This window comes from Saccostrea cucullata, unplaced genomic scaffold (genome assembly GCF_032062105.1).
Source record: "Saccostrea cucullata isolate Sc308-1 unplaced genomic scaffold, CSIRO_AGI_Scuc_v1 ctg295, whole genome shotgun sequence".
Lineage (NCBI taxonomy): Eukaryota > Metazoa > Mollusca > Bivalvia > Ostreida > Ostreidae > Saccostrea > Saccostrea cuccullata.
The window spans coordinates 432,967-458,096 of NW_026937303.1; the positions used below are offsets into that span (position 1 = coordinate 432,967).

General features: G+C 32.8%; 1 protein-coding gene across 1 annotated transcript; it reads right to left on the reverse strand.

The window, feature by feature from the left end:
- Nucleotides 1–8,926: 8,926 nt before the first annotated feature.
- Nucleotides 8,927–25,094, reverse strand: LOC134247816 (voltage-dependent calcium channel gamma-5 subunit-like). The gene is made up of 4 exons (XM_062730211.1): nucleotides 24,540–25,094; nucleotides 17,541–17,618; nucleotides 10,113–10,247; nucleotides 8,927–9,660 (listed from the first exon to the last, which is right to left on the reverse strand). The coding sequence occupies exons 1-4, from the start codon at nucleotides 24,772–24,774 to the stop codon at nucleotides 9,350–9,352; spliced, it is 759 nt and encodes a 252-aa protein (XP_062586195.1). The 5' UTR covers nucleotides 24,775–25,094; the 3' UTR covers nucleotides 8,927–9,349.
- Nucleotides 25,095–25,130: the final 36 nt, after the last annotated feature.

Here is a 25,130-nt window from a genome sequence, read left to right on the forward strand (position 1 = left end):
AATATTTTAATATATATTTAACTAAGCAAAAGAACTTGAATAAAACTCATTCTTGAATAAATGGAAATTCCAGTATGATTATGGTGTATTTCGTTGCCATGCCAACTGAAATGATATTTTTATAATCATTTTCAAAAACTACACAATACCTGCATTCAGATTATACATATATTGGTATATACAAAAATTACAAGAAATACCTGAAAAAATGCATTGAAATCTAAACTTAAAATCTTTGCCATGGAAGGGGTTAAGGTAGTACACAAGTTACTTTGCATTTAATAACAGACCATAAACACATAATAATATGTAGGCTCTGGAATGACCAATGTCTAGGATTCTCTAATTATTTGTATAGGATGGCAAAAGCATGTCACAGGCTTTAAATTTCCTCACAAAGATCATAACATATTGCCATTACAGTGATGTGATTCTTTTTTCCAGTGAAGTTATGAGAATTGGTTAAAACATATTTCATGAGTGTTTTATACTACCTTAAATGCATGTTCTGGTTAAAACTTTGCTCCCTAATGACTTTAATTTTGACATATTGAGGAAGTGTACTAAGTATGTTATAAAGCATTTTATCATTAATACGTTACAAGTCATGATGAAACATGTTGTGTGCATATTGTTGTACATGTAAAGTAACTGTACCTTGCCAGTTATTTGTATTGTTATTCTTTATTTTTTATTAATAAATGATATTTAATAAGCTGGAAAATCTTTTACAAAATCTTCATATTTTGAAAGTGGAGAGAATGACAGTCACATAGCCTAGAAAAAAAATTGATTATCTTGTCAAGTACAAAGCTTACATGTTGTCGGACACACTAGTACTAGTAATAGTACTAGTACTGAATGTGAGGTGTTTGGAACACTGAAAGTGAAGCCTCAGAGTTTACTGATCTTACCTGAGTTGTCATTCTTTCTGGTAAAATTCAGGGATCTTCAGATTATTTGATTATTCCAGCAGATTTGTTAAGGTTTTTATGCATATATAACTTTGTACTTAACAAATTGATATTTTAGAAGAAGATCCGTTTGCCCTGTCAATAATTTTTAATTTCTATTAATGGTTATCCATCTTGTACCAATTGCTCCCTTTCTAAGGAAGAAATTCTTCAAAATCATGTGGCAGTTTTGAAAATTTTAATATCCCTATCAACCAAAATGAATTTGATTATATTTTTTATATCGGATTCTAAAACTCCGTAAAACCTTTTTGTCTTTACTCATCACTAAAATATTAATAGTAGTGAAGGACAATACATTCAAGAAGTAGTGTAAATTAGATGTGGATACTTAAACACTCAAAGGACTTGAGGACTGATTATATAAATTTTACCAAAATTAACAGGAAAAATGTTATTAAAAAAATTGAAATTTTCAAGTTTATATAAAAACCATTCCCTACTAAATATTAAAGTCCAACTTTTTGATACAGACCACTTGAATATGCTTTTTCAATAAAAATTGAATTTGTTAATTAAGTCACTTTGTCATTGGTCATTTGCAAAATTATTTTTTTTTAAATATTCTTATTGTATACACAAGTACTCTGAAGTTGACAGAAAGATGTTTGTGTATCTATATGAAACTTTTCACATTTTCATCTTCTTCTCCTGAATTACTGGGCTAATTTCAACCAAACTTGCCAAAGAGTATCCTTGGGTGAAAGGTATTCAAGTTTGTACAAATGAAGGGCCACAGCCTCTTCCAAGGGGAGATAATTATGAATTTGTGAAAAAATCTTTTAAAAGTCTATTCAAGAACCACTAGGCTAGGAAAAATGAAACTAACGTGGAAGCATCCTCAGGTAGGGCAGATTCAATTTTGTTCCAATCATGACGCCCGGAGGTAGGGCGGGGCCACAATAGCTGATCAAATTTTTACATCTATAAGGGATTGTAAACGTATTACTAATATTATTCATACTAAATTAGCACAGCTTTGTGTTTGAACCAAGACTTATTTAAACGTAATATTCTGATAATCAGAATTTGTACTGTTGAAGCCAGACAGGAAGAGCATTTGGTTTATTTTTTGTAAAAAATCCTCATATTTCATCGTGATATTTTTGACTATTTTTTGCATGTATAAATTTCTCTGAACTAGCTATTTTACTTACTGGATGGCGATCCTTTTACCGCCCTATCAATAATTTGTAAATGACATCTTGTAGCCATTGAACCGGCTAGATATATTAAAGACCTATATTTTTTGTAGTATAATATATCATTTTGAAATAAAACACCTATTCAATGTCATGACTATGTGAATATTTTGATGCTACATGAGAAGAACTCATTGTGCTAACTTGTTTCTTATCCTTTTGCTTGTCAATAAAATATGTTCAAAACAAAACAAGTTGCCTCTGCCGTTGGCTTTGAGCAGATAGAACACATTAAGCCATTCCTAGTACCTTGGGAGGGATATTCTGTTATATTGATTGATTAGATAATAAATAACTGTATACTATAGGTTCAAACTGGTCCATGGTGTGAAGTCAATCATGGGAACCCCCTCACTCTACCATCATTCGTATGTCAGCTGTCTATTTTCAGGCATTATATAAATATAGAACCGCGTGATCTCTCGTTGCAGATTTGTCTCTGTTTTGAAATTCTGACCATTTCGGGGTCCTAGCAATTATATCATATGCACAGGTATTTATTGAAACATAAACATGATGAATTACTTTCTTTATAGATTAAAACATTATTTCTATTCTTTTTCTCTTCCTTTTTATTATAATTTTGGTGATATATGTTAATTGAAACTGATTACAGTATTGTAAAAGAGATCAGTGTTAGAAAGTAAAAAACAATTAAATGTTAGTTAAAGTTGAGGCTTACAAAGCAAAATATTCTTATATGAAATGTGACGATAACGAACAGTCTCCAGGCTAAAAAGTCCATTAACATTACAAAATAGGAGCAAACACGGACCTCCAAAATATCAGAGGTGGGATCAGGGGGAGTGAGCATCCCCTGTCGACCGGTCACACCTGCCGTATAAATAAATGTTGATGTTCAAAAGGAGTTTATATATGTTTAAATGGCACACGACTTTCAACGGAACCGAAAAGAATCTATAGTTGTACAAACTCTTGTTTTTTACATACCCTTTTTTTCAGTCATTTGTAGAATAATTATTGAATCATACTCACTTGGAACCAAAAATGTTTTGTTCCCCGAGTCTTGGATCAATAAGAAATTAAGCTTGAGTCCATGTTTTTCTCTCCTCCTCTAGCTTGACATCGGCTTCTGCTTATTGGCAACTCGTGTTCCAGATACCTAAACAAGGAAATTAACTGTAAAATGATGTTCTTAGGATGTATTAGTTAACGTTCCGACCTCTATTGCCCGCTGTAGACAGAGAATAAGGCATATATCATTTATGATTCTTCATAGGACCTGGTCCTTATGCAGATGTTTTCAGGTATCCGCCTGTTTGCCTTGGTCAATTTATTTTTATTGTTTGTAGATTTTTTAACGAATCACTCTTCAGTTCCTTTACCTTATCGGAAATATCCCCCCCCCCCCCCCCCTCCCCCTACAACAAGAAACAAATAAAGATGTATTAACAAATAATGACCAAAAAAATCGCAAAAAGTAAAATAAAAAAAAAAAGTCGGTGACTCGTTTTCTCTAAAAAAACGGAAGATGGTGACAAGGATTCGATTCACCACAAACATCATAAGGACGGGGTTTCCGGATTCCTTTATTCTAAGATTACAATTCTTTTTGTACAGCATTTAATACAAATAATCAAATCAATGGAAAAAGATGAAAAGCTACACCCTCTCGCGATCAGAGAATCATTTATCAAATTATCCGCTGAAGCAGTGGCGTCAAGCCGGACCATTTTGTATTTTTCTGATACCATATAATTCTCCCTCTTCGCTTTAATCACTTCTAATGACTGGAAATTGTTTGAAGAGGGACGATTTAGTCGCAATTTCCGCGCGATGCACGCGATACTATTGTTTCAGAATTCCGTTGATGTGAAGAAGAGCTTGCAACTGTCAGCTATCAGTTTCAATTAATGTTAAAACAGAAATAGGAAGTGTTAAATATTGGAATGATTCATGTGTCAAAAATATGTTTATGTTGGCTTCAAATGTCGACCATGCCTCCTGGAAAAAAATGACAACATTAAATACAGGTATGTGGAGATAACGAACAGTATTGGAGGTCAAAAGTTCATTTAACATTTAAAAATAGGAGCAGAGCAAACACATCTACCTCCAAAACATTAGAGGTGGGATCAGGTGCCACAAAGGAGTGAGCATTCCCTACCGACCGATCACGCCCGCTGTGTGCTCCTTGTCATAATCGGAAATAATGTAAAAATGTACGTGGACACCTCAGTGTATAAATAATGGGCTATCAATGAGTGTGAAAAAAAGTCAAACAGCATTGGATTCCGAATCTTCATAGGAATCATTACAAACAAAGATACATAGCGGGTTCCAGTAAATGTTCAACCAAGCCTCTTTCTTTACTCCTCACAAAGATAGTGAAGTAGTGACGGAGAAACTTCTAGAGTTCTGTGCAAAAATATATTCAAGAAGTGGTGTAAATCAGATCTGGATACTTAAAAATTCCAAGGAACTTTTGGACAATTTGAAATTACAAGATTTTACCTAAATTAACAGCTTAAAAATTTACGACTTTTCAACTTTATACACAACTATTCCCCTTGATAAATTAAACTCCATGCTTTTTGATATCATTGACAGTTGCTTTTTTCAATAAAAATGGAACTCGTAAATTAACTTACTTTGTCATTGGTCATTTGCAAAAATTTTTTTGTTAAAACATTCTGATTGTACACACAAGTACTCTGAAGTTGACATCAAAAAGATGTTTGAGTTTCTGATTGACAATATTTATGTGGTTTTTAGAGACCAGGTATTCCAACAATCTATTGGAATATCCATGGGTATTGGGTACCAATTACGCTCCGTTATTAGCAGACCTAGTTTTCTATTCATATGAGGCAGAATTTGTCCAGAATCTTATGCATGAAAAAACAAAGTACTTAATGTGACCTTCAACTCGACATTTAGATATATCGTCGACGTATTGTCAATTACCGATGGCAATTTCCATTCCTATGTCGATTCGATATATCCTGGTGAGCTTGAGATAAAAGATACCACAGAGTCTGACACATCTGTTTCATATTTGAATATTTTACTTGAAAAAGACGTTAATGGTAATCTAACAACCAAGCTATAATTATGATAAACGTGATGACTTCAATTTTCTATCGTCAATTTCCCTTACTTATGCTATAATATATCTTCATCACCTGCATACAGAATTTATTTATCTCAGTTGATTCGATACACAAAAGCACGCTCTACGTTTGAACAATTTCTAAAACGAGGTAAATTATTGACAAACAAGTTTATGAAACAAGAATATTTCACAGTCTCGTTTAAAGTCATCATTTCGTAAGTTCTATGGTCGATACAATGACCTTGTCAGCAGAATTAATACAGTTTATCATTGAGTCATATGTTGACTGACGTTTTTCATACTGATTGTTAGTCCATTATTTATATACTAAATTGACGATGGATTTTCCGTTATTTTCCGATCATGACAAGGAGCACACGGCGGGTGTGACCGGTCGGCAAGGGATGGTCACTCTTCCATGGCACCTGATCCCACCTCCAATGTTTTGGAGGTTCGTGTTTGCTCTACTCCCATTTAGAATAGTTTTATGGACTTTTGATCTTGAATACTGTTCGTTATCTCTATATGTTTTATGTAACAATATTTTGAAATAAAATCTGCTTTATTTGAATATAAAAATCGAGACACATTTACTACCAATCCAAATTTACATAGATTTTGTAAGGCAGAAACCCGACCAACTTTAAAACAAACATTCTGAGAGTATTGCATAAGCAATACATGTCTTCCTTCTGGGATCCCCTTTTCTCTTTAGGATACAAACTTGTTTGGAACATTAATTTATTGCATCACAAACCCGATCGTACTCCCAATTATAAAAAAAAATAATAAAAATGCCATAATTCCGTCAACGGAACGGAAACGAAATTCAAACTTGATCTGTAACTCATCAAAATACACTTACATACAAAAATCAGCTCAATATCCGCAAGCGTGAAGAAAAAAGTGCGAAAACCGAGTTGGACAGACTGACAGACAGAGGGACAGCTAGACGGACGGACAGACTCAGAGGAAACCTCCGGTTTCACCAGTAGGGGACTAATAACAACTTTGGAGGACAATCAGAATGTTCTTTGACAAATTAATTTTCCATATAAATAGGGGTAAATAGGGAAATTTATCTTTATTTATGACAAAACTAAATAAAATATACATCTATAGATAGATCTATACCAAAAAAAAAAGAAGAAAGAAAAAGAAACAACGGTAACATGGATAAGGCCATCCTTAAAAAAAATGTTTGTTTGGAATGGCTGCCTGGAGGGGTTTAGACACAAGACTTAGGGAGGAATTTTTTTTTTCAAAATTTGAGGATAAATTTTTAATTGTTGATAAAAATCTCAATAAGCAGCAGAAACACATTTTCTGACTTTTTGATAAAAGTATCTACTATCAACAAAGATTCCTGATTTTGCACAGAACTGACATAAGTGTTTTATGTGGTCCATGTGATAACAGGCCAAGTATTGATTTAATAGAAAAATTTCTTCTTACTTTTGCTCAATATAATTTTTTTCAGGATGGGGCATTTTAATGAGTCGGGAGCCAATACCAAACAAACACTAATTTTATTTCGGCCTAAATATCATTACTAGAATCTTTGAATTAGTTCTAAACTTCGGTTTATCTTCGGTTGATCTTCTAGTATCACCAAAATCTTCATTAACTAAATGTTGTGAGTGAAATGAAGCTGGCATGACCTTTTGATTTGGCTCATCTCCAAGAAAATTACAACGTGTTTTATCAGGATTTGGAGGCTATGAGAGCCACTGTGGGATTTGTTTAAAAAAAAAACGAAACACTTTTGTAATGCATTCCTATTATTTTGTAAAGACTCCATATTTATCCAATTAAGACGCCTCTGTATGAATGAAAAATTCTTGAATGAGACATAAAAAAAATACACAATCAATCAATTATTTATATTTATCATACTGGGTCTCTCATACCGTAGCATCACTACAGACGGAACGAAAATTGACTACCGAATAGCGACAAAAGGGTACATCGCACTTGTGGAAATCTTGACGGTTTCCTTGGCGGGTGTAAAATTTGGCAATAATTTTGGCGTAATTTATTTTAAGGGACACAGAGGTTCAGATCTTTGCAGATAACCACTAAAATAAGTACTGACTATTTTATCGATTAATATTTTAGCGGACAAACATCAACACGCAAAAATAAACTTAAATTAGCACCCCGCAAAAATAGCCCGCTTTACGGTATCCATTCGACATACTCCTGTACGATATCTAGAGAAGAACCAGGAAGGAATAGTTAGAGTGGTCAGGGTTTACCCGTCCCAAGAGGCTCCAATAATTCTTGGTTTTCACATGACGGACGGTGACAGCTAGAATGGGATATATGACATTTACTCACATTTTTAATCTCAGAAGACCCCAGCATTAGTATTAAGTGTTATTTATGACCATGAATTATAAATAGGTTGAAATAACAATTGGCAGAGATGAGTGCATTTTTGAAATGTTCATCCCAGCATGGCATTCCCTTGATTTGATATACTTAGTTAACTTGCCAGTGATCTAACACTGTTTCTCAGTTATTCTGATTTAGATGGCGCGGAATCAATTTTTAATGATGAGTTTTACGTCTACACTTAGCTTTTTATAAGCTTAGTCATATAGGGTGTCGATATGAGTTGTTTGCAAAAATAAATAAATAAATAAGAATAAAAAGAAAATTGAATGAAAAAGACAAAAAGAACACATAATCCTTGACACTTATGTGGTAGTAAAAGGGCTAAAAGAATGAAGGAGTATTTTATGACTGAACTAAGGTAATGCAATTCAATCTTTTACATAATCTTTTGAGTGTTATGCCATACCCCTTAGGCTTGTGACCATTTACTGCATTCATTCTTCTTGACACGAAACAAACAAGAAAGATTTTATTAATTTATTAATTAAGATTTATATGTGAATTCAAATAACGCCTATGCTATTTTGTGATCATAATTATGTGATTATGTTTAACTAGTTTTAAAAGGACCATACATGGCAGCACTTTTTGGCTGATAATAGCCAGTAAATGAATATATAGTTTGAAATATTCATAAACCCTAATGTCTTACATGTCAAGTACGAACAGTTTTCAAACCAAGGCTGACTACTGACAGATAAGTTGATATTCAAAAACCCTAATATCGAATGCCTTACCTGTCAAGTACGAACAGTTTTCAAACCAAGACAGGCTACTGACAGATAAGTTGATATTCAAAAACCCTAATATCGAATGCCTTACCTGTCAAGTACGAACAGTTTTCAAACCAAGGCAGGCTATTGACAGATAAGTTGACGTTACAGGGATATCAACCGATTTCGTCCACAGTCAGCATTTTGTATACTTTATTTTGTTATAATGACCTTATTAGCAAATATAACCTATCATTTGGCCTACTTTGGCTGACTTGTTTCATACAAATTGTTAGTTCTTTGTTTTATACGGAATTTGACCACGGAATGAGCCCCATGCAAGGACACTATATTTGAAATAGAATTTACGAAACGCTGACTTTGAACGAGGTTGTTTGAATCACTGCTGCATCAACTTAACTGTAACAATTGTTCCACAAATCTATGAGCAATCAAAATATATTTTTGCCCCGCTAAAAAACGCTATACAACTTGTTTTTTTCAACCGTTCCTGGTAGTTTAAACTATTGTATAAAATTTTACAGCCAGTTCTTTTTAATTCAGCTTTTTATTACCATGATTACATTAAACACTTTTCAGAAAATGAAATGTACAGTTTTACAATGGTAAAAGCTTGATTTAGAATATTTGAATATAAAAAAAATTACATAAAATCATTTTTTTTTTACCGAAAGTTCGGAAAAATGCAATGAAATTCGTGATAAATATTAAGCAAATGGCGTTGTTTGCCACTGTTAACAATTAAAAAAAAATGCTGACATATAATTGATTGAATCAAAGAAAAAAAGATCATGACCATTTACAACAAGATGATAGTTTGATATTGAGCATAAATCAGCAGTTGTCAAAATCATGCCTATCTTCAACACAACCTTTTTTGAAAATATCACAGAGAAAATAATTATAGGAAAAGACATTGAAATGTAATAATAAATATCATAACAACATGTAATCGACATATTTTCATAAAATTATTGTTGGATTGTTTGTTGCAAAAACGTCATCAGTGATGTCATTATCCACTACGTCACCTAAACCCGGGATAATCTTCACGAGATCCTCGCGTTTTGAGTTTCGTTGTAGATAAAGCGACACAAGGATAACTGCTGTCGTCATGATGAAAAGAAAAGACGTCCCGGCAAAGAAGAATGACCAGCCATACTCGTAACCAAACTTCTTGGTGTCGTCGTCTGCCTCCGACGGCTTTGGGCGATGTCCAACCTCATCGTTTATGGCGGATATATAGAGGATAATTCCGACGGCCAGCATCAGTCCTACATATAAAATACATGGTTACTGTCTTGAAATATAAGCGATATTTGGGCGAGGGTAAGAAAACGTGATAGAGGGCGAGGCTTGCCGAGCCCTCTTACGTTTTCGACCCGAGCCCAAATATCGCTTATATTTCAAGAGAGTTATCATGTATTTGGTTTATCCTGCAACATATTTTTCACATTTGACCGTCCAAAACTAGCTATTTTCGACGGATTTAGGCACATCTCTGCAGTTGAAACCATGACGCCATGGCGTAAACATTGCAATATACGTGACGTCACCATGCTTTTAGAACGTCGGAATACATGCACGAGGCTTTACTAGGGCAGTCAAAATTGCCAAAAAAGGTTGATATATATATAATTTATTTTTAAAACAGTGTGTTAAAATTGCTATAATATAATTGATATATACGTTGTGGTTTACTTAACCATATAAATGTACTGCTGACCTGATAAGATGTGAATTCCGGACGATATAAGGGTTTTGACGTCATGGTTGATGTTTCCTATAACACTCAGAATTGTGGCGATCACAAGCAGAATCAGAGAAACAATGGGGAACACCGTAGACACTCTGTTAGCACCTACAAAAATGGTCGAAAAAATTACAATCAATTCAAATTATTATCGAAGGGAACACCTTAGACTTTCTCTGTGTTATAATCCATACAGTGAACATACAAAGGTCATAAGAGAATTCATCTAAAGTTTTGAGATTGGGAACCTATTGTTCTTCCCGTCAGCACTGGAAAACAAAACATTATTGCAACCAACACAAGCTCACTGAGTGGAAACAGCATCAGCACCTTGTTGTCTCAAGAGCAACAACAACATTAATTTATCTAGAGCAATCCTCAACACTGCTATCAACTAAAACAAAGAACAAGATGACTAGCTTTTCAGTCATTTGCTCTCCTTGTCACCTGTATACGAGGTTTATATCTCGTAGTTGCCCTAACGAAAAATAATATACCGTGGTTTCAGCAATTTTTGTTGGCATCAATTTTCGTGGATTTTGTAAAACAGACGTTTTCGAGGACACGTAACTTCGTGGACAATATTATTGCCCATACAAATGAACATCATATTTCTTAATTCAATGAACATTTGTATTCGTGGATCTGCTCAATAATGAAATCGTCGAAAATTGGTGCTCAACGAAGGTTGATGAAACCACAGTATTACTATAGTGTACTATAGTTAAGAAATAAATGACAAGTTTATAAACTTCAATGGGAATTGAAGTGGGTCGGTCACGTGATCAAATCCTGTGAAAGCCGAAGGCCTTCTCAGAAGATTTGATCACGTACCGACCCACTTCAATTCCCATTGAAGTTTACAAACTTGTTATTTATTACTTATATATACATTTGAGACAGACAATTGAATATTTTCGAATTAAATTATTGCACTAACCGTCCGTCGTAGATTTTGGAAAATGACGCAAGGTGTAAATCGGCTTGAATGGCGGTTACGCTTCGAATTCACCAGGCTAAGGATTTTATTTCTAAGGGAATATTTTGTGAAAGGCTAATTCTGATCGGTAATAGTGAACAGATTGTTGTCTGGGAATATTTTTATTCGTAAAAACTGATAATCAATGCTGAAAAGACACAAGAAATACGTCGGATTCGAAGATCGATGATAAAAAGTTGGAGGAATTTCGGTCGCCAGAGAGGGATGGATGGATCCGATGGATGGAAACACTTGACACCGTGCCAGTTAATTTGTAATCAATTGGATTTGATCAAAAACATTCAATCTACGATTTCAATGAATAAAGGCATATTTATGATGAAAACACGGAGACACTGGCGACAGCTTATTGTTACGACAACTCCGAAGTGTTTGTCAGCTGTTTGTGGCGTGATTGCAATGCTTTGATATTTTCCAACAGATTTACACATTTATCGTGAGTAGAATTTAATGAAAATATTATAATAGTTTTTCATGGAATTTTAACTAAAGGTCTACCCAAAAAATTAGGATAAACGTTAGAGACTGTACAGCTGACAAAAGTGTCATAAAAGTTGTAAACAAACGCTAGTTTTCATGTGTATATTCTCTATGTACGCAGGTTAAATCGATAGCCAAAAATGTATGAAGTACTCGTTTACATTGTAAATAATATAATAATTATATTACATGCTTATTCTGTTCATACCTATACATGAAAAGCAAGTAGGCCTAGAGCAAGTCATTTTGTACCGGTAGATATTATTGCGCCGTGTGATTCAGCCATGTATTGACCTCTGACCTCCGACAAACTTCATACAGAATTGAAGATATTATGTATCTCTCTGTATGTTTATATAGTGGAAAGATACCACAAATGTATATATTTCGAATTAAACGTAAAGTTACTGCGAATTAGCTTCGCTTAGCATTCACACGGAGAATTTAATGGGAATTAGTTAATTCAGATTAATTCACTGTGCGTTAAATTACTCCGGACCGTGGCTTGAGACGATGCATTACTCCGTGTGAACGCTAAGCAAAGCTAATTCGAATTAAATTCTGACGCATGAGTAATGGCAAACTTGAGTCAAATGCCACTTGTCGGTGGTCAGCTATAGGTACTTGTGCTATTTTTGAGTGAAAAACTAAAGAAAATTTGTTTATCATTAAAACATGTATACAGACACTTTGTCATCATGTCAAATGGATCTGTTTCTGCATAAGGTGACGTGATTTGCAAATGACGTCATAATAGCTGTGCTGATGCCGGGCTGCAGATGTGAAATTTTGATTCGCATTAGTTTACTTCGCATTAATTTACTGCGAATTAAACTCGTCGTGTGAACAGGGCACTAGATATGCTTTGATACGAGGGACGTTCAATAAATAATGTCATCAGGGCTGGGAAAGAAGCAAAAGACGCTTTTCAATGATTTAGTCTTCATGAATTTGCTTATTTGTCTCTTTTGATTAAAACAGATGTCCGTAAATTTTTTATCTAATTTCTGATTGTATTTAGAACTCATTTTTGGGTATGACCCTTAGTATACTGGAACATGGCAGATCCAATGATTTCCTGGACTTGTTTCTTCTTTCTGAGAGGTGGTTTTTCAAGTTTGGAAATAGAAACAAGTCAAAAGGTCAAAGATCTTGCGAATATTGTTAATGTGAAAAAATATTAACTTTCTTTTTATCCCGAAAACCCCTTTACTCTTCAGGGGTGCGGGTTTGGACGCTGTCATGAAGAAATTTAATGTAGTTGATTCCTGATTCTAGGTCCTTCCTCTAATAAACCTTTCGATTTTTTTTTTGCAAAAAAATTGCTTTCTAGACTCCTCCAGAAATTAAACTGTCTCCCCGAATACGAAATTGAACAACAGTACCACTAATATTTAAGAAAATTGCATATTAATCTGTCCTTGGTCTCTTGCATACCTTTGCTCTTGTCGGACCATTGCTGTTTTTATCAAGTACATCTTATGGTAAATTTTGTATTGAGTGTTTTAAGCAATAGATTCATGTTCCATTATCTGTTTGAATATGAAACAAACGTGGATAACTACAATTATTGATATTTTAAAATAATTGTTAAGACATTCCTACACGCTGTCGTTTTCACTCATTTTTCAAAATAAAGAGTGATCTTTGAGTACCAAGCTTTTTTACCGTCAAACGCTTCTTAGAAATATTGTAAACTACTCCCGATATGATGTCTATTAAATTTGCTATGTGTCTCAAAGTCAGTCATACATCATCAGATATTATTTGTTGAAATTGAGCAAATAGTACATAAGTTTTAGTCATTTTTTGTCATTGAAATCCGCTTGCTTATTTGTCTATAAAACAGGCAATGGTTGATGTAAATGTCATGTATTTCAGTGAAAATTTCTGTGAGATTTACAGCAGCTTTAATGAAACTTTTATTTTCACTCTAGTTTACTGATTCTTTACCATTCATTCATAATGCAGTGTCTCGAATAGCCATTGTTTCCCAGCTTCTCACGATGAAACTATGTGATGAAAAGTGGTCAAATAAACTGTTATCAATTCATTAAAGATTCAATTATGAGAGAAAGTCTAGCTTAATGTCATATGATTTCTATGTTGTAAGTAATCGAGCTTATGACATTATTTATTGAACATCCCTCGTATACTGTCTTCTACGTTAAACTTTTCTATTTAATTACAAAAATTCATAGAATAAATTACCGCAACCAAACACTAAGGTTTAAACCATAGATGTAGGTTTTTTTTATATAGACAGGGAATAGCTGTCTTCTCTTCAGCAGGGTCGGTAAAATGTATGGATGTGACCTTAACATCAGCATTAATGGTCGCACTAAGCTAATTAGGAAAAAGTTATTCCTATTTTAATGCAATTTATCTTGGTGTTCTTCTCCTCGTTTTTTTTTTTTTTTTTTTTTTTTTTTTTTTTTTGTGTGTGATATATGAAATACTTAGTACGTAATCTAGCATCATGTTTTGCTTTGTTCTGTTATGCTGCTATGCTTAAAAGCTTTATATCTCTTTAATGATCGTTTAACTGTCTTATGGACAGATGACACAAATTTTTATCAAAAATCCTGACAACATAAACTTAGACATGTTTACACAATTACATGTAAAAAAAAGTGTCTATATTTATATGTTATATAATCTAGTAGAATAAACTTTTGAATGCCAGGAAAAGCACGGATCAGTGTATCTCTTGGACATTCATTGTATTTTTCTATCATCATTGTTGTATTTTTCTCTGATAAGGTTGTGTTTTTCTCTGACATTTGTCGAATTTTCTCTGATCTCCTTCACCATTGCTGTATTTTTTCTGACACTCGTTGTATTTTTCTTTGACCAATTATGTGTTGTATTTACTCGGACATTTCGTAGTATATTTTCTTTGACCATTGTTGTATATTCCCTTGACTATTGTTTTATTTGTCTTTGAAAATTGTTGTATTTTTCACTGACCTCTGTTGTATTTTTCTTTAAATATTAATTTTCGCAGCATACAAATTACCTCACAACAACCTACGCATGTATATTTTGAAGAATATAAGGTTTATATGATGTTTCTATATAGACTGAATCCTTCATAGAAGGAATTTGAAGTATTTTACTTCGTTTTAACTATGAATTACTTCTTAGGCGTCAGAATCCTCTGTTCTAAACTAGACTCTGGAATTTCGATCTCTTGAAGCGCGCAAAGAACAAGGTTCACTTATGGCCTCTTTGGCCCTGTGATTTTTTGAAAAACTGAAACTGCTTAATTTTAGTTAAGGTCAAGATCTAGTAAATGACTTTAGAATAACTGTTAAGTGCTAAATCTATTATGACGTCATAATCACTTTCAACTTTCTTTTTCCCGTACTTTACGGTATTATGTAGAAAATGCATGGAATTATATCACATAGATTTAACATTATAGTAAAGTAGCTCTAGACTAAGAACATACAAATAACCGTTTTCTGAAAAACTGTAGGCAATCTGGATACCTTTTCTTTGTCTGATATTGGAAAAACTCCCATTTCCATTACTGTTTTTCTTAATTTTTCATTGAAAATGACAGTTTAAAATATGGTTTTTCATCTTGTTTTTCTACAAATTATGCCCCGAAACACCTATTTTGACCAAGGTAATGTTATAAAGCATCATTAAAGGAATTAATTTCTTAAATTTGAAAAATCTGTAGGCACCTTCCATTTACTAGATCTTGACCTTAAGAATGCATTAAAAATTATTTAGACCTTTGGCAATTGCATATATATCATAAATGATGTAAATTTCCGGCTAGTCAATGCATTATGACGTCACGAAATTATCCTTATTTTCTGGAAAAAAGTCTACAATAACAGCCAATTTTTAAAGCTATTTTTAAAAAGCTATTTTTCAATATTTAATAATATAAGTGCAACCTCTGATCTAAAATAAGCAAATAGTGAATGATAGAACTGTTTCTGAGGATTACAAGACATGTTTTATTGTTTAGATCAGAGGGTGCTCTTATATTATTTTCTTCTCTGAAAGTACTCAAATATACCTGTTTACATTAAAATTCAAGAACATTGCAATTCCATAAAGCCTCTGTTCCAAGACTTGGAGTTTAAGAAGAAAAGTAATTAAAGTACTAAATCTCAATTGATTTATGTTTAAAATGGAACATAAAGTGTTAGTCAATAAATTGGTATGTTTACAAGGCCGTTTTATGCATAAAGTGAACCGAGGCAGTTATCGTTTGGCAGACATTCTTTCTCTTTATTATGTATTTTAGACATGTTCTACACTTTGCTCAAGGGTATAATAAGAACCGCCCTTCAATTTATTTATCCCTTGTGGACCTCTATTTTCAGAGTATAAATGTGTGAGCCTGCAGTGTTATAATAGAAACCTCAGACTAATTTTCACAGACAAGTCTATCTTTAGTTTCGTCTTAATTATGTTAAATCCTATAGGGAAAACTGACCTATTTTACAAATTTACATCCAGACACAAAGTATTCAAATTAATCTATTTTCTGTTAGAATGCAAACGATAATTCTATTATACAAACAAGTCAGAGTGTTCGAATAACGGAGAGTTCTGAAGGCAAATGTCAAACATTGGTCATGTAGATCGTCCCTATTATACTTAGCTTCTAGCTTATCACTCAGAGGCAGTAAATCTATAGTGACACACTATAATTCATAAACATAAACTTGCTAAAATGTAAAGAAAAAACACGGTTAATTTTTACTTAGTTTCAATCAGCCTTTGAGAAATTATAAATCATAACCTATTTCACTGCATAAATCATAACCTATTATCTGGCACTAAGTATAGTATGATCAAATGACACATTATTCTTACTGAAAAGCCAGAATGTTTTTCCAATTGGAAATGTACCAAGAACTGCACGTTAAACTTCTTTTTATTTGATAAAGTCAAAACCAAGCGATTAAACAGGTGTTAAACCGTTGGGATCGTATAGACCGACATAGACCACGTGTTGTTTTCTGTGTTTTAGATGTACGTCTACATATCTGTCAATCAATATATTCTAGAAGAGCACATCCTAGACCAACTGTTTCACTTTTTTTTTCTGAAGGCTTATTTCATATATTTGAGACTACACAATTATATATTTTCAAATGAAAGCGTCAAGTCTAAGTTGCTAAATGATTGCAAAAGAAATTGTAATTTTATATATACATGTTAAACAGCAAAATGCATTTCTGATACATATTGAGAAACTGAGGCCTTGTGTGAAGGCGTCGTTGGCACGATAAAGAGTCCTCACTGCTCAATGGCCCAGAGTGCCGAGTAAAGGTCTAAATATAGACCTTCACTGGAGGGTGTTTGGTGGCGTCCTTATATGAGTTAAAATTCTAGAATGGGACGAAAACAACATACAATCAATAAACACCATTCTTTGTTCAAACACAGCATTTTATTCATTGTACGATCGTGATAATGTTGTCAGCAAATATAACCTAGCATTGAGTTCTTGGTTGGCTGAAATGTTTCATACCAAGGAACAAGGGAAGGCGTTTGTTTTGATGCTGAATTCTAACACGAAATATATAGGGTTCACAGTGGAAGTGGCTGGTCAACAGTGGATAATTACTCTTCCTAGGCCCCTTATTCTTCCTCTGGAAAGTACAGGGGTTCGTGTTTTATGCTCTGTTTATTGTTTTTATTGATTATAGATTTTGTAGATCAACCATTGTACGTTATCTTCTCTATATCACACACACACACACACACACACACACACACACACACACACACACACACACACACACACAGAGAGAGAGAGAGAGAGAGAGAGAGAGAGAGAGAGAGAGAGAGAGAGAGAGAGAGAGAGAGAGAGAGAGAGACGCAAATATTAAACCTAGTGTAGATTCTCAAACCCTGACCTGAACGTAAGTAAAAGTTAGACTTACGCATTATAGCTGTTGATGTAAGTCTCTCCTCCAATCTTTCTTCGTTCAGATTTATACCCATAGTGACGCAATCGTCATCTGTAATATATACAATATACCTATATAGTGACGCAACCAACCTCTGCAATACATGTATACATACAATTTACCCACGGTGTCAAAACATTTCTTGCAATATAACAATTTACCCATAGTGACAAAATCATTTGCTTATACAAAATATGCACATTATGATATAATTATCATCTATGATATACCCTGAGTATGATATCATCATCTGCATTAATCATAATCATGATGTCACAATTATCATAATTACCTTCGTAATATACCTATTGCGATACAATCATCATTTTTAAAATTCTACCGTTGTTATATTGACCTTATTAGCAAAGATAACCTATCACTGGGTCATGTTTTGGTGTACCATCCTGTACACCATGATGTTAATATAGCATTTGAATTTAACTAACCTTCCCACTTCTTCTGCAGTTCTGTTTCTATTTCAATGCAACAGTGCACATTTAGGCGACATTTAATAAGATAATTCTGCAAATGTAAACTACGAAAGTTCTATTTTTTTTTAAGACAGAACTTCAAAAGCAAACGTTTTAGTACTTTCAGCACAGATATGTTATAAACTCTTTCTTGTGAAGTAAAAGTAAACATTTTATACTGAAACATTTTATACTGGACATAAAAAATTCAGTTTTAACTTTCTTATTGCTATTATGAAAGGTAAATATAGGGCTGACAAAGACCAAGATTTAAAAGATTGTTTAAGAAGAAAGAAGGAATAATGCATAACACATTACTAGTTACAAACAATCGAATTGTTTTCCTGATCGATTATCGGAAAAATCAGACTCACAAAAATGATAAATAATCGATTAATTCGCTAACAGTTGAATTAAAGATAAAACTGTAAAAAAAAAAGTGATCATTTCGAAAATGCTTGTTTTGGTGCATTTTGTATTAATGGATTCTTTCATTAAATTATTACTTACCGATGGGTAAGACATGAAAATGAAGACATTAACACTTTGTCTGAATGAATGAAATGTATCAGATGTATGTTAAAATCGTGTATTATAAGATTAAGGGGCCATATGAAAACCATCTATCCTTCTGTATCCAGTAATCCAGAAGTTAACAAAAAGAATTTGATAGAAAATGATCAGTACGTAATGGTCCCTGCTGACAAAGCAGGTAACAATATTGTCTGCATTTATGAGGCTCATTATATAAAAAGTATTTTAGAGGAACTTGGATTTAATTCTTTGAGTGGTAATCCAACTAATACTCATAGTTCCCTTTCTTAGGAAGAAATACTTCAAAAAGCATATGTCAGTTTTGGATATTTTAACATTCAAAACAACCAAAGAGAATTTGAATTACCGTATCTATAATGGATTCTGAAACTTTATTAGAAATTAGCAGGTTCCAATAAATGTTTAACCAAATCCGGATATTTTTTTTATATCATTGACAGCTGCTTTTTTAATAAAAATGAGACTTCCAAATTAACTTACCTTGTTATGGTCATTTGCAAAATTATTTTGTTAAAAGCATTCTGTTGCACACACACGTGCTCTGAAGTTGATATCAAAAACATACTTGAATTTCTGATTGACAATATCTATGTGGTTTTTGGAGACCAGGTCTTCCAACTATCTAATGAAATTCCCATGGGTACCAATTGCGCTCCGTTATGGGCAAACCTAGTTTTGTATTCATGTGACGCAGAATTAGTCCAAAATATTATAGGTGAGAAGAAGAAAACACTTGCTTGCCTTCACCTCGACATTCAGATATATTAACGACGTATTGTCAATTAACAATAGTTATTTTCATTCTTACGACGATTTGATATATCCCAATGAACTTGAGATAAAATTTACACCCGAGTCTGACATTTCTGTTTAATATTAGATATCGTACTTAAAAAAGACATTAATGGTAATATAACAAGCAACAATGGCACTGAAAGTTTTGCATTTTCAGACATAGATAAAATAGAACTATTAAACAAATATTTCACATCAATTACAGATGACAGTAATCACGAGCTCCCAAATATAGTGTCAAGATGTACAGATAATTTTCCACACATTGAAATACAAGAGCAAGAAATCATTGATATAATTTCTATTATTCCTGTCAATAATGCCGTAGGTCCTGATTGCATCAGTCATAAAATGTTAAAATCTTGCAAAGAAACTATCTCAAAACCTTTGTGTATACTATTCAACAAATCCCTAACACTAAAAACATTTCCAGACTGCTGGAAACTAGCACATGTTCTTCCACTTTTTAAGAAAAATGACCCTTCCATCACCTCAAACTATAGACCAGTTTCTTTGCTGAGTTGTATAAGCAAAATTTTTAAAGAATAATTTTTAAGCATGTTTACAATTTCTTGTATTCACATAATATATTTTATAAATACCAGGCAGGTTTTTTACCAGGTCATTCCACAGTATTAATATCAACTCTTAGAAACATACCATTCTATAGTAAAAAGTGTTGATGAAGACAAATTCTGTTGTATGGTGTTTTGTGATTTATCAAAGGCATTTGATAGGGTCTGGCATAAAGGCTTAATTTACAAATTAAAATTGTATGGAATAAATGATGATATGCTAGATTGGTTTGATAGTTATTTAAGCGAAAGAACCCAACAAGTCATGTATAGAAATCATTTTTCCTCTGTAGGACAAGTAAAAGCTGGAGTTCCTCAGGGCTCAGTACTTGGTCCCCTATTATTTTTATTGTATGTAAATGATGTGGCTGAAAATATGATATCTGTTTGCAGACTATTTGCTGATGATAATTCTTTACAACAATGTTCAGATAATATTAATCATATTGAACAAAATCTTAACCATGATCTCAGAATACTAGATGAATGGTCAAAGAAATGGTTATTGAAATTTAATCCACAGAAAACCAAAGCAGTATTTTTTAATTTGAAAAATGTACAGAATTTTCCTAAATTATTTTTTGACAATTGCCAATCGGAATATTTTACAGAACACTAACATCTTGGGATACTTCTGTCGTCTAACTTAGGATGGTCTGATCATATTGATACCATTATAAAGAAAGCATACAAAAAACTGGGGCTTCTTAAAAAATTAAAATTTACGGTGTCAAGAGATATTCTATCCCAGATGTATATATCTTTTATTAGACCACAACTTGAATATTCTGTTGAAGTTTGGTCTGGATGCACAAAAACAGACATTGAGAATCTTGAAAAAGTACAATTATTTGCTGCAAGAATAGTTACTGGGCTTACAATTATTGCTTCAAGAAATTCATTATATTTGGAAACAGGCTGGGAACCACTGGAATATAGAAGAAATAGGGCAAAACTAATAACAATGTATAAAATGCACAATAATTTAGTCCCTATTTACTTGAAAAACTTAGTACCTGATACAAGAGGCAATATTTCAGGATACACTACCCGGAATTCTTTAAATTATTCTTTGCCAAAATACAGATTAGAACTCTACAATAAATCATTTATTCCCGATACTGTTAGAAAGTGGAATTCCCTTAGTCTAAAAACAAGGGAGGCAACTTCTATTAAAATTTTCAAAAACTATCTGCAAAATAGTAATGTAAAACCTCAGAAATATTTTTCTTATGGAAAAAGGTTTTTGAACATAATTCATACAAGATTAAGACACAATTGTATTTTAAAGTCTGATTTATATCGCTGTAACCTAATAACCAGTCCTAATTGTTCTTGTGGACTACTAGAAGATGCATATCATCTGTTTTTTGTTTGTAAATATTATGTAAAAGCAAGAAATTCCTTAATGAATAAGCTATTGTCATTAAATTATTTACATATTATAGATGTACATTTAATGCTATGGGCCGATGATTCTCTAACTTTTGAACAAAATGTTGAACTTTTCAAGACTATTCAAACTTTCTTAAATGAATGTGGTCGTTTTTCAAAATAACTTCTTTTTTTTTCTCACCATCTCAAATTATATTTGTATATTTAAAGTATTTATTCCTTTCTATTGCTACAATATATACAATGTATGTAGTAGACCATATGTATATATATTTGTTTTACTTTGGCAATTTCACAAAATGTTATATTAGGAGAGGACTATCTAAGTTACTGAACTTGTGTCCGATCTTTTTGACTTTGTCAATAAAATATGTTCAATTCAATTCACAAGCTTTATGATAAACGTGATGCCTTCACACTTTTCCATCGTAAACTTCCCTTACTAATGCAGTAATATACTTTCACCATCTGTATACGAGGATCATATCTCTCAGTTAATTCGATACGTAAGAGCATGCTCTACGTATGTATAATGTATAAAACGAGTTAAATTATTGACAAACAAGTTGCCAACAGGAATATCAGATGTCTCGTTTAAAGTCATCATTTTCTATGTTCTATGGTCGATACAATGACCTTGTCAATAAATACAATTTATCTCTGAGTCAAACGCTTACTGACGTTTTTCATACTTATTTTAGACAATTATTTACACACTGAATTGTCGAGAGATTTATCTCGTTCTTTCCCGATCATGACAAGGAGAACGCGACAGCTATGACCGGTCAGCAGGAGATTCTCACTCCTCCATGGCACCGGATCCCACCTCTGATGTTTTGGAGGTCCGTGTTTGCTCTGCTCCTATTTTGTAATGTTTAATGGACTTTTGAGCTTGAATACTGATAGTTAAAATGTTTCAAAACAGCATTAATTTACATGCATAGAAGAATAATGGGGGAAATCATTTGGAAAAAATTCATAAATCTAATATTTCATTGATCAATTATCAAAATTATTTATTTATTTATAAGCATGAGTAATTTTTCTGAAATAATCGATTTAATTGATCAATTGGTACATTCACTCTATACCCCTGAAACGTGACTGTTTTATTCGAACGTTGATAATTTTTCTCTGTACATTTATGCATACCTTTTTTCCGTACACGATAATGAATAATTTCTCATGTGACTGTTCTGGGATAATGTTCATCATGTTCGATAATCAAAGCGGAAAAACACCTGAAGTAAATGAAGTCTTGCTGTGTATTTTTCAACCTACAGACTACGAGGTTAAAGCGTGTTGAGACAATGCAGTGTTACAACGCACTTTGAAAAATTACGCACTTTGAAAAATTTTTTCAAAGTGCGTTAAAATTTGGGACCAAGCTAACGCACTTTGAAAAAAATTTTTTTTTTCCAAAGTGCGTTAATATGGACCATATTAACGCACTTTGAAAAAAAAAGTAAAGATTGATCAATATTCCTTCAAATAATCGGTATGATAAACTGATTCTGGTTTGATAACTTTTTTATGATAAAGTCACACCTGAGATATTGACGTTTTAAATATTTAAGGTTTTGATAAAATAAAAGGGAAAATTTTTGTCATACCAGTTGTAATTATATTGCAAGCATAAACACCAGACTGGGCGAAGGGCCAGGGGACGAGGTTAAAGATATATACATGTATAAGCATTGAAAATGCAATGCTGTTATGACGTTTGTTACCGACACCTATGTATTGGAAAGAAATAGCATAGTTTTACGGGAGTAAATCAATTCATTTTTGAGGTTAGGGTTAGGCTTAGTTGAAAGATAAATAAGTAAAATAACAAATAAAATCTTTCCATGAATAAATATGATTTTTTTTTCATTAAAAATATTGATTACATTTCACATCAAACGTCAGAGTTCTTTTTTTTTCATTCAAACTTTTGAAATCTACAATTAATTAAAATCCCATAATAGGGGCGTTGGAAATATAAATTCATTTGAAATAATCACTAATTTACTTTAAACAAAAAGGAGCAAACTTCACATTTTCAAAATGTTTTTCAACTGTGTAGTAAGGATGAAAAACAAAGACCATTTAGAAGAATCAATATGTTTTACATTATTAACCCAATAAACAAAGTACTTCAGGAATAACTTTCTTGTCTAATTTTATTTGGTTTGTCAAAAGCAAGAAATCCAACAAACACCATTAGGGTGATAACTAGTCAATCTTTATCGATCTCATGTCTCTGCGTCAGCTGACAATTGGGAGTAGGGTTCAGTTTTCAGAAGAACCGCTATAAATAACAAAGGGTCAGAAACATTTACTTTTTCCTAATAATAAATATAAGAGAAAAATCGAAAAACATTCTATTAAAATAGGATGAAGGTATTTTGAATAAAGATAGAAATCCAAATCAGTAATATTTCAAGATATTATCTTTTAAAAAAGCTTAAAACTAGTAAAATACATTGAGTTTTAAACAATGTTAGACGAACATATTTTACTTTGAATAAAACAAATCTCACTCAATAGGGGGGTATTTTTTTCATAACAAGCAGAATTATTGATGTCGAACATAGAAGACGAAAATAAAGGCTACATAATCCATCTGGCCATATTGACCGGAAGCTGGAGGTTAAAATAGATTTTTCTGTTGGAAAGGCTGTTCGATAATTACATGTGTACGTATAATTACAATCCAGATATTAATTTCTAAATTTTATATTTTCTGAATACATACGGTCCTCCTTTCTCTATCTGGGATTGTTTTTATTGTTGAAGATAGATACTTCTTTCCTTTTATCATTAAATATTTGTATTGAAAATAACTGTTTTATACATGCATTATATATATTATATATGTTAGGATATTTAAAAAGATGTGTCATATATTCATATTTCGTATGAAGCTTCATGCAAAAGAATTAAGGCATTTTAAATCGTACAGGCACAGGGGCAACAAAATAAGAACACATAATTTAAATTATAACTAGTTTATGATAGTACACAGGAATTTAAGTTAAAAGAAATTGATAGATGTATCTACCCATCTTTGTGGGTGAAGATCCCTTTCCATATTCAAAAATAATTTACCAACGGGATTGAATATACCGTGCCAGTTTTTGAATACACCTCACAGATTTACCAGAATGTTGATCGAAAGTTTCTATCAAACCACTGACCTGCATCTGGGTACACAGTACAGAAGCGAAACAGTCCGGACCGAACATACACTGGGAGTTTGATGGTCATGTTTTCAATGACGCCGTCCATTTCTTCTTCTGTAAACAACCAGGAATCAGTCGCCACAGACAATGATAGGGTGCCAATAGAAATAGCACCCAGCACAAACGAACTCAGAGTCAGAGCTTTAGCCCCACAATACATCGTCTTGTTATTTGTATAACATTTACACATACAAATATTTAGAGCACATATTGCTGGTTTTGTCTCCTGATAAGGAAATTATTCTTCACAGTGATCCACCAGTATCACTTTATTACTGTATCGTTATGCATTTCCTTGAGGCACACTTTATTTTCCTTTGTTTCTGCATTCATTCACTTATTACTGAAAGAGCTGCCTCGCTGAAAATTGGATCCCTTGGCATCTATTGATATAAAAGTTACAACGCCGTGCTTAATCAGAATAATGGAGCAATACAATCCACTGTAGACTTATATGGGAATTTGTTTAGAGATGATGATGGGGGGAACCAATGCTGAGATGTGATTACTATATCTCGCCGGAAAATTGATCTTTACCGGGCATTT